The 13,793-nt window shown below is 39.2% G+C and overlaps 1 protein-coding gene across 27 annotated transcripts in view; it reads left to right on the top strand.

The window, feature by feature from the left end:
- The first annotated feature begins 563 nt into the window (after positions 1-563).
- Positions 564-13,793, top strand: part of NKAIN2 (sodium/potassium transporting ATPase interacting 2) — a 1,025,455-nt gene continuing 1,012,225 nt past the window's right edge. For all 27 annotated transcript variants that reach the window (XM_084957969.1, XM_084957972.1, XM_021072801.2 and 24 more), the window contains exon 1: positions 564-647. In XM_084957969.1, coding sequence (XP_084814095.1) covers positions 594-647 — 54 coding nt within the window. In that variant the 5' untranslated portion in view covers positions 564-593. The remainder of the gene's footprint in view (positions 648-13,793) is intronic.

Raw genomic sequence — 13,793 nt, 5'->3', positions numbered from 1 at the left:
AGCAGCCGCCGCCACCGCCGCCGCCCGGGACCGCGAGCCCGGACGCCCCCGCCCGGCCCGCGCCCCGCCCCCGCCCGCCGGGCCCCGCAGCGCAGGGAGCAGAGGAGCCGCGGGCGGCGCAGGGAGGCGGGCAGCGCCCCGCGCGCGCTTCTGCCGCCCCCGGAGCCGGCGCGCGGAGAGCGCCGGGCGAGCGCGCGTCGGGCGGCGGCCGCGCTGGGGGGCGTGGGGCGAGCCGGCGCTGGGAGCGGCGGGGGCGAAACTTCGGGGCCAGATGCCCGAGGGCGCGGCGGCGCTGCGAGGCTGCCGCTGCTGCCCCTGCGGGCCCCGGGCGCGTCTCCGCGAGCCGCGTTGCCCCCGGCGCGGCGTGTGCACCGAGCGAGTGAAGGTATGTGTGGCGGGCGCGGCTGGAGCTGCCGCCGCCGCGCCAGCAGGTCCTAATGCCTGTCACTTCCCAGGACGCTGGCTGGAGCAGCCCGGAGCCCCCGAGCCCTCGGCAGGTTTGCCTGTCCTTCCCCGCGATCTGATTGGATAAAGTGGGGGCTCGACGGTGGCCGACGTGGGACAGTCTGGCTGTGGCAGGGGTCTCGGAAACCATGGGTTATTGCAGTGGCAGGTGCACGCTTATCTTTATCTGTGGCATGCAACTGGTAAGTGACACTTGGGTCCTCTTATTCTGTAACGTGCCTTTGAGATAGTGGGCAGGGGAGTGCAGTAAAAGGTCTGACATTGATGAGAATGGAAGAAAAAAGAAAAGGAAAGGTGACAGATATATTGCCTATATTTAAAATGATTTCAGGGAGACGCACCGTGTGGTATGGCAGAGGTGAGGCTTCCTGCCCCCACCTATTTCTTTTCCTCTGAAAACAGTTTGTCAGGTGCGGGTTAAACTTGTTGTCTTTAATTTCTTTAAGCAAAGCAAAAGGTAGTTCCTTTATGCTTTGCGTTCCTGTTAATACAGCAACGTGATTGTTACATATAATGTACTATACAGGTGTTAAAATAGAGAAATGTGGAATTTTTGACTTTTCTTGTGTATACTAATTTTGCTGTATCTTTATTTCTTCATTGACTTGTATTATTTTTCAAGGCATATGTTGTCTTCTAAGTATAATGCTGTAGCAAACCACTGTGTAGGGCAGATGATACCCTTAAAGCAGTCTAATCAAGGCAGCATTGAGTTTTAAAAGTATGTAGACTGAGGAGAAATACTTAGATGAACTCAGCAACACCATTGCCGTAGTCTGAAGCAGTAGCTTTTAAATCACAATTATTATAAACAATTCTAAGGAAAAATATTATATCTTACAATATGTATATAATTGCTCTTGAAGTAATACTGTTGTCTGATCCCATGGGATGGAGAATTATTTGTACTTTTGGAGGAATGCTGTACAGTTGTAACAAGGCAAGGAGCCAATAATGAAAAACGTCATGTCTCTGACTTTAAATTCCCTAAGGGCAATAGAAGGATAGTTTAGAGGTGAAAGATATACCACTATAAGTGGTTGATTTGAGGTGGGAGGTACTCACTCACACCCCTTGTCAAACAGCTTTCCTTGGAAAGTATAAATTAATATGAAGAGCTACCCACATTTCCAACAATTGTTTTATAAAGGCTGAAAGGACTGCCAGACTGAACAAAATTTCTGAGAGCCCAATCATTAATCAAAGGAGCAAGAATTTGCCTTTGGAACTGATAGATGAATTTCTTAAGTGTCCTTCATTGTTTATCAATTGTCATGAAACCCATGAGTGGTGGTGGTAGTTGTTTGTTTAATATTTCGCTGAAGCAGTGGTTTCAGTTGCAGATTGTCTCAGGGATGTTTTTATTTCCAAGGAAAGTTATCTGATGAAGTATATTTCTATCTGTGAATTACTTATGCATTTGGTTGCAAGAAAAAGAAGATGGAACTATAATTTTGAGAATATAGCATTTTCTCAATGGCATGTAAACCGGTTTATATTTCTGTACCACATATTCAATTAAGTTCTGCAAAAAAGGTTTTTACTCTTAATGATAAAGCTATCAGAACGATGAGAGAGCTTACTTTGTTAAAGCATCAGTAAGGACAAGTGTGCCAAACTGTATAAACATTTTCAGAACATTCTTATGTTCATATATGATCCAGAAAAGAATACATTTGCTGATTCACTGTGTAAAAAGCATAAAATTGTGAGAATGAGTGGGTGGGTAAGAGCTTTCTCATGCTTTTTTCAGTATAAAAAATGTGATTTAGCTTTTAATCATTTAACATAGTAGGGCTTTATTATGGTAAATGTAGGCATTAGATCTATATGTCATTTCATGTGGTGAATACATACTCCTCCAGAACTTAGACAGTTTTAGAAAAACAGAAGTGTACAAATGGGAAGCTAAGAATACAAAGTAGCATAATATAAGGCTAAGGATGTGTGTGCATGTGTGTGTGTGTGTGTATGCTCTCGCACACGTGTGTGCACATTCCTGCATGTATGCAATAATGTGTTGGAAGATGCTACCTCACTTTTGAAACAGAAATTCTGAATCAAAGTTCTCTAACAAAATAGAAATAGCTGTATTATAGAAGTACTCAATCTAAGCAAGTATACATTTGAATCCTTAGGAGTATTTTATGCTCTGTAAGAATCATGTGATTTTTCTCATTCAGACTTTATGTGCCACTAGGCTAATATAATTAGCAGCCATGTTAATGAAGATGCAGAAGAAAAAACAAAGGATGAAGAACATCCAGTTGGTTTGATAGGGTGAAATCATCACATATAAAGGACTCTAGAGACTCCTGGTAATTGTTGCTTCTTAGAAATGTAGTATTTAATTTTTAGTAAAATAACTTTTGCAAATTAATAGTTGCAAAGCACTGTGTTTGCACACACACACAAATAGGTGAATGTTTATAATTTCCTTTGCTCTTGATAGATCTTTAAAAACTTTGTCTCTTTGAGCTATTCTGAATAAAGTTTGTTTTATAAGTAGCCAGGTTTTCAGAATAAATTATGACTCAATGTACCATTGATCGACACAACAGTTCACTCAGTTTTGTTTACTTCTGAAGTGTTTAATGTGCATTCTTATAACAGTTGGGCATTTTTTGTACCCGTACAGAAAAATCTTAGCTTTTTGAAAATTAATTGAAGACAAAATAGTCCAAGATAGAAATTTATTACATTTCTCTGTTAAGTAACTGTTGAGTTTCTAGAAACATTTGACAACAATTCTCTGAGTAGAGTCCCTGAATTTTAGTTAGACTTAAAGCAATATTTATATCTATGTAAACTTGTGACTCACCTTAGTAGAAGAGGAGGTAGCTTTTGTATTCTGAAAATGGGAAGCTCATTCATCAGAGTACTATCAGAGCAGACACAGGGTGTTGATCCTTTAACAAGCGAAGGACAGAGACAAAGGCTTCAGAGAAATGTACCTGTCAGGATTTTCTGTCTGCTTTTAACTATGTTAAATGTGTATTTTAATTTAATGTTTGGTGGGCAAGTGTGGATAAACATATTCTTTTAAAAGTCAGGAAATCAGTTTATGAGAAATTAGAATTCCGTATCATAGAGATTTAATACAAAACTTCCCTTTTATGAAAAAGTATCTGTCTCTATCATACATTAAAATTTGAGCTGAATGGTTTCTCCCAACCTCAGATTTTAGGGTGATTCCTATGAAAAAAGGGTGTGATCTCTGGAAACAGATTTGCTGCATGTGCAGAATCCAGAGTTTAAGCTCCTAATCTCAGGAAGGTTATTTTCTTTTTTATCATCCCTGCCCTTAATGTTCAGAAACTGAAGATGTGAAGTAGTCCCAAAAACCATCCCTGCCCTTGCAGAGGTGGATGTGGTGGTATAGGACAAGAACATTTTAACTTATTTACCACTTGTAGCAGTTTGTGAAAGAGGTCCTGCTCTTTTTTTCCTTCCATATTTGGTTGAATCGGAGTACTTTATATCAGTGTTGAAAAAATTCCTCAGGCATTTCACATATTTCTCAGTGGAAAAAAAATATCACTCAGTTATAACATGGAAGAGCATAATTTATTTTAGTTTGAAAAGACAGCTTTGTTTTCAAGTAAGGAAATTAAAAATCGCCCACATTTTTTTACATCAGACTCCTATATGGCATGAAGCATATGTGTCATAAACTACTGAAAGTATAGATTCCTGTGGAACAGATTAACACTCAAAAATGCCATTCTTGCCATGGCTCTATGAAGTATTGCTAACTTGGAGCAGGTGCAACTAGCAATTAGGTTAGTACACATGTGTGTGCAGCTTTGTGGAGAGACGCCTTTGAAACAATTAAGAATGATCGCTTCCTTTCTACCGCACAGTTACTAAGCATTTTCAGAGGTACTCATTTATCAGAGAAGGCCATAAGTGCATAAATGGACCAAGTAAAAACAATTTCATCCTAATTATGGAGTATTTCAGTGGTGTCGATCGTGAGTTTCTGCAGCATTCATAGTTACAAGCTCTTTGGTTGCTTAAAATTGACACGAAGTGGCTTGAAAAGTGCTGGTAAACGCTTACAATTTCCCTAAGGTACTTTTGACAAGCCGAAAAGTTCTCCAGAAGTGTAGACCATTACGTGTCCCAACCCTCCCTCTCAGAGAATTTACAATTTAAGATTCCAGTGCCATTGGTGATAAAATCTTACCTGATCTGAGGTCCTGATCAGATTCATGGAGAAGACTAAAAATTTCCACATAATATTTCAGAATCTTATGGTGGAAAAATAGGCTAAGAATGTGCTAGGTTGTAAAATGAGGATTACTCTTTCAATGTTTTGTATTTTGCATCCAACATCGTCCTGCTCGTTTTAGTCTGTAATTTACTCTTTCATTGTCATTCAGCACTATTCAGCCCTAATGTTTACCAAGAAAGATGTAGAAAGTTCTTCCAGATTCCTTTTTCACACCCCCGAAGTTTCACAGAGCCAGTCTCTGCAGAGCTGTTTCCCCTTCTTTTCTCAAATAAAGGCTTGGATGGGCAGCATCCTCTTGCAGAAAGCCAGAGTCATCTCTGGCTTGGGGCCCATATGTGGGCAATGGCCCAGATATGCAAATGGACATCACCACCAGCTTTTCTCTCAGATGCTGCTTTACTTTGGGGTCACATTCTCTACTTGCCCAGTCAAGAATTTCAGAATGGCAGCCAGGGACTCCTTAAAATAGGAGGTCTTTATTTCATGGTATGTTTCTTTTCTGTGCATGTGTGCACTTGACAAAAATAAAATCTGAGACAGAAACACGTTTTAACATTTCTACATTTATGCTGGAAATAAAAAAATTAAAATGATGGCCTTATTAAATATTTATATATCAGTTGTCCTTTGGTGTCTGCGGGGGACTGGTTCCAGGACCCTGCCTCTTCATGGATTTTGTCTCCAATGCAAGTCTCTTACATGAAATGAGAGTCAGCCCTCCATTAACTGTGGGTTCCACTAACATTTCAAGGGATTTCTGTCAGTTATTTAGTAGAATTTCAAGAAGCTCAGTGTAATTTTCTAAAAATTTGAAACTAGTATTGCTTATAATTTCTTCTCTATTTCCATGCCTTATAACACACAAATATCAGAAACCAAACATGCATAGGAGAACTCTTTAAATTCTATTATTTCACCTACGTAATGAACTCCTCCAATTTTGGTTCCCCTTTCCCCTTGAAACTTGATTATTGTTTATTTTAAATAGAATAAAATATGTAGAACATCAAGATATGATTTATCTAGGGTTTTTTTTTAACCCCCACAACAATAGAAGAGGCACATACTGAACTTAGATCATTTTTATAGAGTGGAAATAGAGGTGTATGAAATATTTGTTCCTACCCACCCTAGGAAATTGAAGAATATTTAAAAATTATGAAAGTACAGATAAAATTATATCCTTCTATTTCTCCAGATTGGGGTAGAAAATAAACTTTAATATCTCAGGTGTGTTTAGATTTTGAAGTTCTTAATATTTAAAGGACATACTTCCTCTTCCTAAAATTAGTGTTTTCCTCTTTTTTTTTTTTTTTTTTTTTTGCTTAAACTCTAAAATGGGTACTGGGTCTGATAGAAATGGTTGTATCATTTAATCTAGTGCAAACTTGAGACCTTTTTTTTTTTTCTATCAACCTGGAATAGAAATAGAGTGACTTCAAATGCTAATGATTTTTGCCTTTTAAATTCCTTATGGATCCTACATGCAAACTTTGATCCCTGTAAAAACTCTTTTTGAAAAGTTACAAATAAACTGACTTTTATGTGCACTTTGAAAAAACTTAATTTTTGTAATTTGTTATGCTTTAAATATCCAACTTTGTAAAATACTTTAAAAATAATGAAGAAAGGGTGGGGGAAAAACTGTAATTATAATGTATACAAGTAAGGATAACCTGACCCCCTTGCTGTACAGTGGGAAAATAAAAAAAAAAAAAAACTAAATAATGAACACCATTAGTATATATTGAAAGCTTTTTCTCTGGCTAAATGCTAAACATCTAAATGTGTGGGGTTTTTTTTCATTGATTCTTTTCCAGTAATACTATGAGGTAGATAATAGATATTAATATCCCCACATTACAGAAGATGAAACAGGTTGTGAAAATTTAAGTAACTTACTTAAGTCACCCTCTTAGTAAGTGGTAGAGCTTGGAGTCAAACTCAGGTTTAACCTGACTTTAACCTTAATGGAGGTTGTACCACTGGGAGCACAGCATCCATGTACACCATGGAACATAAAATGATGTCAGTAACTTACATTTGTTTTAATAACAAAGGAAGTGTCATTAACCTGCTGATTCCCAGTCAACACTGTCATCAACCCAAGACTAAGCAGGCTCAGAGAGGAGCTGGATGCCAGGCACCTGGCCACACCTGGCTGGCCGCAGTGGACTTGAGGTTTCACGCTTTCTACTGCCAGCCTGTGAAATAGAAAATCAAAGGAGAGGGTGTCTCTGCAGAGTCAGAGGGTGTCTCTTGCAGATCCCATGTGATTTCAGGTGTGCCCTAACACTGCAGAACATGCTTGTAGCTCTACTCTAGGGAAAGAATCCCTCATAGTAAGGCTGTTTTTATGTTATTTTTCAAGGGTAGAAAAAAGTTATAGCTATTCTGCATCTGGCCAATTTTAAGGAATAAACATTCAAGAGGGACTTGGGCACTTTGATAGATATGTTTAAAAAGGATTCCCATGAGAAGAAATATATTTGTTTTTGTGAAATTCCTCTTCTTTTGGGGAGTAGCATATACACACTATACAAAATAGACAAGTAATAAGGACCTACTGTATAGCACAGGGACATCTACTCAATATTCTGTAATAAGGCCTACATGAGAAAAGAAACTGAAAAAGAATGGATATATGTGTATGTGTAACTGATTCAGTTTGCTATACACCTGAAACTAAAACAACATTGTAAGTCAATTCTATACTTCAATAAAATTAAAAAAAAAAGAAAATTGAAATGAAAAGGAGTTCCTGTCATGGCGCAGCAGAAACAAACCCTATTAGCATCCATGAGGATGTAGGTTCGATCCCTGGCCTTGCTCAGTGGGTTAAGGATCCAGTGTTGAGGTGGGCTTGGGTGTAGGTTGCAGATGCAGCTTGGATCTGGTGTTGCTGTGGCTGTGGTGTAGGCCGGCGGCTACAGCTCTGATTGGACCCCTAGCCTGGGAACCTCCATATGCCATGCGTGCGGCCCTAAAAAGCAAAACAAAAACAAACAAAACACCAGTCCCTGACGAATGGCTAATGCAGAGTAAGGTTATTTGCTTGTTGTTTCTTTCTTGTTTTTAAAAAATGTGTCCGGAATACAAGTCCATCTAGACAACTATGGGTGAGGCTATTACTTAAAATTATTGTTGTTAGAAATAATTTCAAGCAATTGGTTATTTAGAATATGAATTGCACTGAATATCTTGGAAAATTCTCTAACTTAAATATATTTCAAAATCACTGGCGAAACTTTTCCCACACAATAGGCCCCACCCAAGTGTTTTTGACTCAATAGGGCATAGACCCAAGTTTTGCATTTCTGAGGAGTTCCCAGGTGACACTGATGCTGCAGGTCAGACTTTAAGAATTACTGGCCTAGAATACAGGTCTTCTCTTAATGGTGTTGCAGAAGTGCATGAACCTGTGTTTGAAATTCTTCAACTCAGCTAGATAATTAACTCACTTCATCCTTTTGCCTGCTACTGATGTGAAAGAAAACTTTTCTGGAATTCTTTTGTGGCATAGCAGGTTAGGGATCTGATGTCACTGCAACGACTTGGGTCACTGCTGTGGCACAGGTTTGATCCCTGGCTGGGAACTTCCACATGCCATGGGTGTGGCCAAAAAAAAGGGAAGAAGTAAAAGAAAACTTTTCTTCAGGACCAAGCATGCCTATTTCATTCTTCTAGCTTAGTTCTATGCAGAAGTTTAAGGGAAATGGAAGGTTTTTTCATAGAATTTGTGTTTTTGCAAAGAATAGAGAGACAAATTTGAAAGCAGTTTAGTTCCTCTAATCCATACCCTCTGTGCCTGGTAAGGCTGGAGAGAAATTGGTCCTTTCAGCTGCTTCTCTGCTAGCCTAACCCCTAACCAGAAGTTCCTGTTGTGGCACAGTGGAAACAAATCTGACTAGTATCCATTAGGATGCAGGTTTGGATCCCTGGCCTTGCTCAGTGGGTTAAGGATTTGGTGATGCCATGAACTGTGGAGTAGGTTGCAGACGCAGCTTGGATCCCACTTGCTGTAGCTCTGATTAGATCCCAAGCCTGGGAACCTCCTCATGCCACAGGTGTGGCCCTAAAAAAAAAAAAAAAAAAAAAAAAAGGAATTTCTGGACCAGCTTTTCACTGTGCTGAGCATTGGACTAGGTGAGAAGACAGATTCTTCTCTACCTTGTCTAGTGCTTCCGGACAGGACAACTAAATAACTGACTTTGCTTAAGTCATCTATATTCCTAGGTGCCCTTTCCTCATTCAAATAATGGGGTGAATGATTGCTGATCCATTTACCCTACAGAATGCTTAGGAGCATCTGAGAAAGTGTGCTTAAAGTTTCCATGAAAGAGCTTCACAAATGTGAGGCTTTATTGTTGTATGACTTCTAATACCTAGAAAATCTTTGTAATTATTAATATTTTAATTTTTAAGAACTGTTCATCTGGTGAGACTGGGAGTAGTTGCAAGGATATCTATCATTTGACCAGTGGCCCTAGTTGCAAAAACTAGTTTCTTTGTGGAAACATTTTTTTCTTTACCTAGCCATCACCTTTTTGGGGGGGAAGGAGGAGCTATATGAATGAGGATTACCTAGTTGCAAATGGTTTAAAGCAGATAAAACAATATGCTTATGTATCTGATATACCTACCCCAAGTGTTCATTAAGAATTGACCTTAGGAGTTCCCACGTGGCTCAGTGGGTTAATATCTGGCATTGTCACTGCAGCAGCTCAGGTCATTGCTATGGTGTGGGTTGGATCCCTGGCCTGGGAACTTCCATATGCCATGGGGTAGATGAAAAACAAACCAAAAAGAATTAAACTTAGGTTTCACAAACCAGTCAGCATTGTACTTAGGCAGCATTTTTTTTTTTTTTTTGTCTTTTTAGGGCCGCACGTGCAGCATGAGGAGGTTCCCAGGCTATGGGTCCAATTGGAGCTGTAGCTGCCGGCCTACACCATAGCCACAGCAACAGCAACGCTGGGTCCTTAACCCACTGATCGAGGCCATGGATCAAACTCGCATCCTCATGGATGCTAGTCGGGTTCCTTAACCGCTGAGCCACGACGGGAACTCTAGGCGCATTTTTAAAACTGCATCCCATGGGTGCTAGTTCTGCCAAATGATCCCCCTACACATGAGCTGTGAGGTCAGATAAGTTGTGGGACACTAAAGTCATTATCCTCTCTCCTACCCGCAAGGGTCATGGCTCATATTAGCGGGTCTGCAGCTCCTAGAAGTCCCACATGGAAGAAACCCCCGCTTAATTCCATTTAAGTCTGCAAGTACTTACAAAATGTTTGCAATAAGCCAAGGAAGCTCTATTAATCTTCCATGGAACTAGTATTTTTAGGAACACTTTTCAGTGAAATATTACTCTAGGCTAAAATTTAATAATATTTAATTATGATCTAAACACTAATGGCTAAAAATTCTATATGGAAGCTTTTAACCTATTGAATATATCTAACAAATAGTAATACATGTAGATGTTTAAGAAAGTCCATTATTATTATTACATCATTGAAATAAATGAAGGAGACCTTGTTTGCAGATACTTGGCTATTTTTAAAATATGTTTTCCTTGAGTTTCTTGAAATTATGTTTTGGCCACTAAAATCACAAGCCTTAACTTTGAAATTCAGTCAAGTCTGATTGCTGATGTTGCAAAGAGGATGGCATGATGCAGTAGGTTTCCAAGGATGTATGGAACTTCAGAACCCCTGGAAGAGGGCATCTGTAGGAGCATTTTCTTTTAGAAGCAGTAGTGGAGGAGCAATGCCTGTATCCTACATCTAAAACCACACTGTTCCTGCATCATACCCTAAATGTTTGCCTTTGAAGGGTGGGTGGTGAAGAGTCCTCATACTGACTTTTGTCTTCTAATCAATGCCTATACTTGAAAACAGTAACACATTTAAAAATCCCAACAATGCTGCATTCTAAGCAGCATTGAAAACAAATGGCTCTTAGTTTGGGATGGAGGAATCAAATCTCTCCTGCTCACAGAAGTCTTTGTATGCATCTGTATGGTGCTAATTACACAACAGAATAAGGAGGTGTTTCAAATCCTTTAACTGACAGCTGTGTGTCAAAGGATGGAGGGTCAGTGTTCTATCTGAAATATTCAGAGGTAGGGAATTCATATGACCTTACTTTATAGGGACTTCTAGCCATAGGAGAGATACAAGGCTGATCTCCCAGAGTATTATTTTTATAAAGGACACTTCTCCGATGCCACTGGGAAACAAATTGGGAGGGCTTTTTCAGGCTTGAACTTTCGAGCCTGGTGGTGTGCTGTCTTCTGTGGTCTTGGTCCCTGGAGGAAGGCTCTGTCTACTGCCTTGGCTTGAGTACTTCCTTTGTTGTAGCACCTGCAGTGGTGGGAAACAGCTGCTCCCGGAAGTCATAATTCATCTCTGTGGGCACAGTGGTTCAGACTCCTTTCTCTTAATGTGTAAGATAAGGATCTTGGACTCTGCTGGAGATGGTGTCTCCATGTGCTACCTCTTTGTGCTACTTGAATTATTCTGAGGTGCAGAGATGAGATTAGAGTCTGTGGGTGTATTTAACTCTGGTTATTGGGAGCAGTGGGCAAGCTGCATAGTTGAAGGATTTAGAAGCTGTCGTGGATTTGATAATACACAGGTGGTACATAGTGAGCCCTGGGTCTCTTTTTACCTTCTTTCTTTTTTAATAAAGCTTGCTCACAAATTTGAAGATAGTGAATCTGTAACTTGTGATTTTCTAAAATGTTGGAGCTATGTAAGGGATTATGCATTTCTTACCCTTATCAACAGGAATTGATGGAGTTTCATTTTTGTCCATTTTTCATAACATGTGGTTCCATTTTGTTCAATCAAAGGATGATAGTTAAATTATAGCTCTTCCATAGCATTTATGGAGCGAAGTTTTGCCTTTTTTATTTTGGCCTGGTATTAAAGCTTTCTAGGTTTTCCTCCAGAATGGAGAGGAATAGAGAGGAAGGAGGAGTGTCTGGCTCCTGAATATCTTAAGAGTTCAAAAGCAAGTCGCACTACTTAAGATGGTATATATTTTATGGAGTTCCCATCGTGGCGCAGTGGCTAACAAATCTGACTAGGAACCATGAGGTTGCAGGTTCAATCCCTGGCCTTGCTCAGTGGGTTAAGGCTCTGGCGTTTTCGTGAGCTGTGATGTAGGTTGCAGATGCGGCTCGGATCCTGCGTTGCTGTGGCTCTGGTGTAGGCCAGTGGCTACAGCTCCGATTAGACCCCTAGCCTGGGAACCTCCATATGCCGCAGGAGCAGCTCAAGGAAAAAAAAAAGGCAAAAAGATATATATTTTAAAGGACATTCTAGTCAAGTTTGTGAAGTTGATGTGAATTTATTAATGACTTTTCCCAAGAACGTATTTCTGGTTTTGTTACAAACATTCCTGGAAAGTTCCACATGCTCTTAGGATATAGGGACAGTGCTTTCCCAGTTTACCATTTTATAGACAGTCTTGGAGTACATTTGCTTTTGTTCAAAAAAGGTGTCCTAAAAATCAAGCAAATGGCGTAAACTCAGTTTACAGTTAGTAAATTAAATCTTGTAAGAGCATTGTTTTTGGTGACCTTAATTACATACCTTGCTTATTTTTATCCTTAGGGGAAACCTGTTGGTTTTCACATTCTTTTCTCTTGAATGACATAATGATGGTTGCTCTGTCATTGCATCTACTTTGACTCTACAATTTTGTTAAGAACTGTACAAAAGTTTAGCTTTCCCTTCAAATGGCAGAAATAAATCCCCCTAATTTTTTTTTCTTGAGGTTTATATGACACTTTGATGCAGAGTTTATATGCAGAATAGTTTTATTGCATGTTTGCTGCTGTTAGGTCCTTCTTTTAATTTAGTCTTTCACAATGTGAATAAAAATGTTCCATATTGAACTTTCAGGGGAATTCATGGATGAGAAATGTTAATGAAGTCCTAGACAGAGGCAGTGTTCTTAATTTACAGGAGAAATGTCAACTTTGGGGTTAAAAAGTAATTCTTCAACCACAAATATCTTCTTCCACAAAATACATCTCTCTGAAAGTCTTTCTGATGTATTTCAACGCAGCCAGGAGATGACCTGTTACCAGCCATGTGCCGAGAGCCAGGCAGGCAGAGGGCCTGCCAGGGGAGTGGGGTGATGGAGAAGGCCCACGAAAACTCCTGGAATCACCTGGAGTTGATTTCTAACCCGCAATGCAGTGTTCTAGTTATGATCATTTTACAATGAATGAATGAATGAATAAATAATAGGAGGAAATTATGTAATTACTAAATCAGCTTTGATTTATCAAGTAGGATTTGTGAATTGTCCACACATGAATAGCATAATGACATGTGCTGAATAAATTAAGTGTATGTTTCTACCCTTTTGGCAATTAGGACATGATCTGCTGAAAGGAATGTCAAACTGCATTTCTCTCCTGAATTGATCTAATATCTAGTGGTTTTAATAATTGAAGATTATTTTAAATTGTAACCTGATCCTTATTATTTCTTAGTTTACAAAAGGCATACAACTTAGTATGATAGTTAAAAATAATGTTCTCTGTTCATTTTATGCTATAAAATCACTTTTAAACTGACTGTAAATCAGATGACTGTAAATTAGTCATTTACTGTTGGTAAAAAGTAAATGTTGATGTAAACTGGGACATCGTGATCCATTTTTTAAAACTGAATTCGTATAGTTTAAATTCATATTATCTACTTTTATCTAACGCTGTCTGAGACAATATTATTTAGATTTTCTGAAAATCGGAAAAGTGCATTCTGCCTTTGCCTTTCATATCTCTGGAGCAATGGTTTTTAACTTTTTTTTATGTGTCATGAGCTAGCTCTTTTGAGAATCTGTTAATAACTATGAACTCTCTCACCAGAAAAATACTCATACAACTTGAGGAGATTCACACCCCTCTCCACCTGATCCATAAAACATAGGCAAAAAATTGCTAATAAATTTTTCATTTCTTTTGTGCGGGGGGCGGGGGGTTGTATCTACCATTTCATCAAGAGTTTCTGCTTATCGGTAATATTTATTTATTTATTGAAGTCTAGTCAATTGCTTATCAGTACTT

This window comes from Sus scrofa, chromosome 1, assembly GCF_054392235.1.
Source record: "Sus scrofa isolate SSC_HxYL_T2T_F1_AM1 chromosome 1, Sscrofa_HxYL_maternal_Yorkshire_Landrace_v2.0, whole genome shotgun sequence".
Classification (NCBI taxonomy): Eukaryota; Metazoa; Chordata; class Mammalia; order Artiodactyla; family Suidae; genus Sus; species Sus scrofa.
This window is presented reverse-complemented; position numbering and strand designations above follow the sequence as displayed.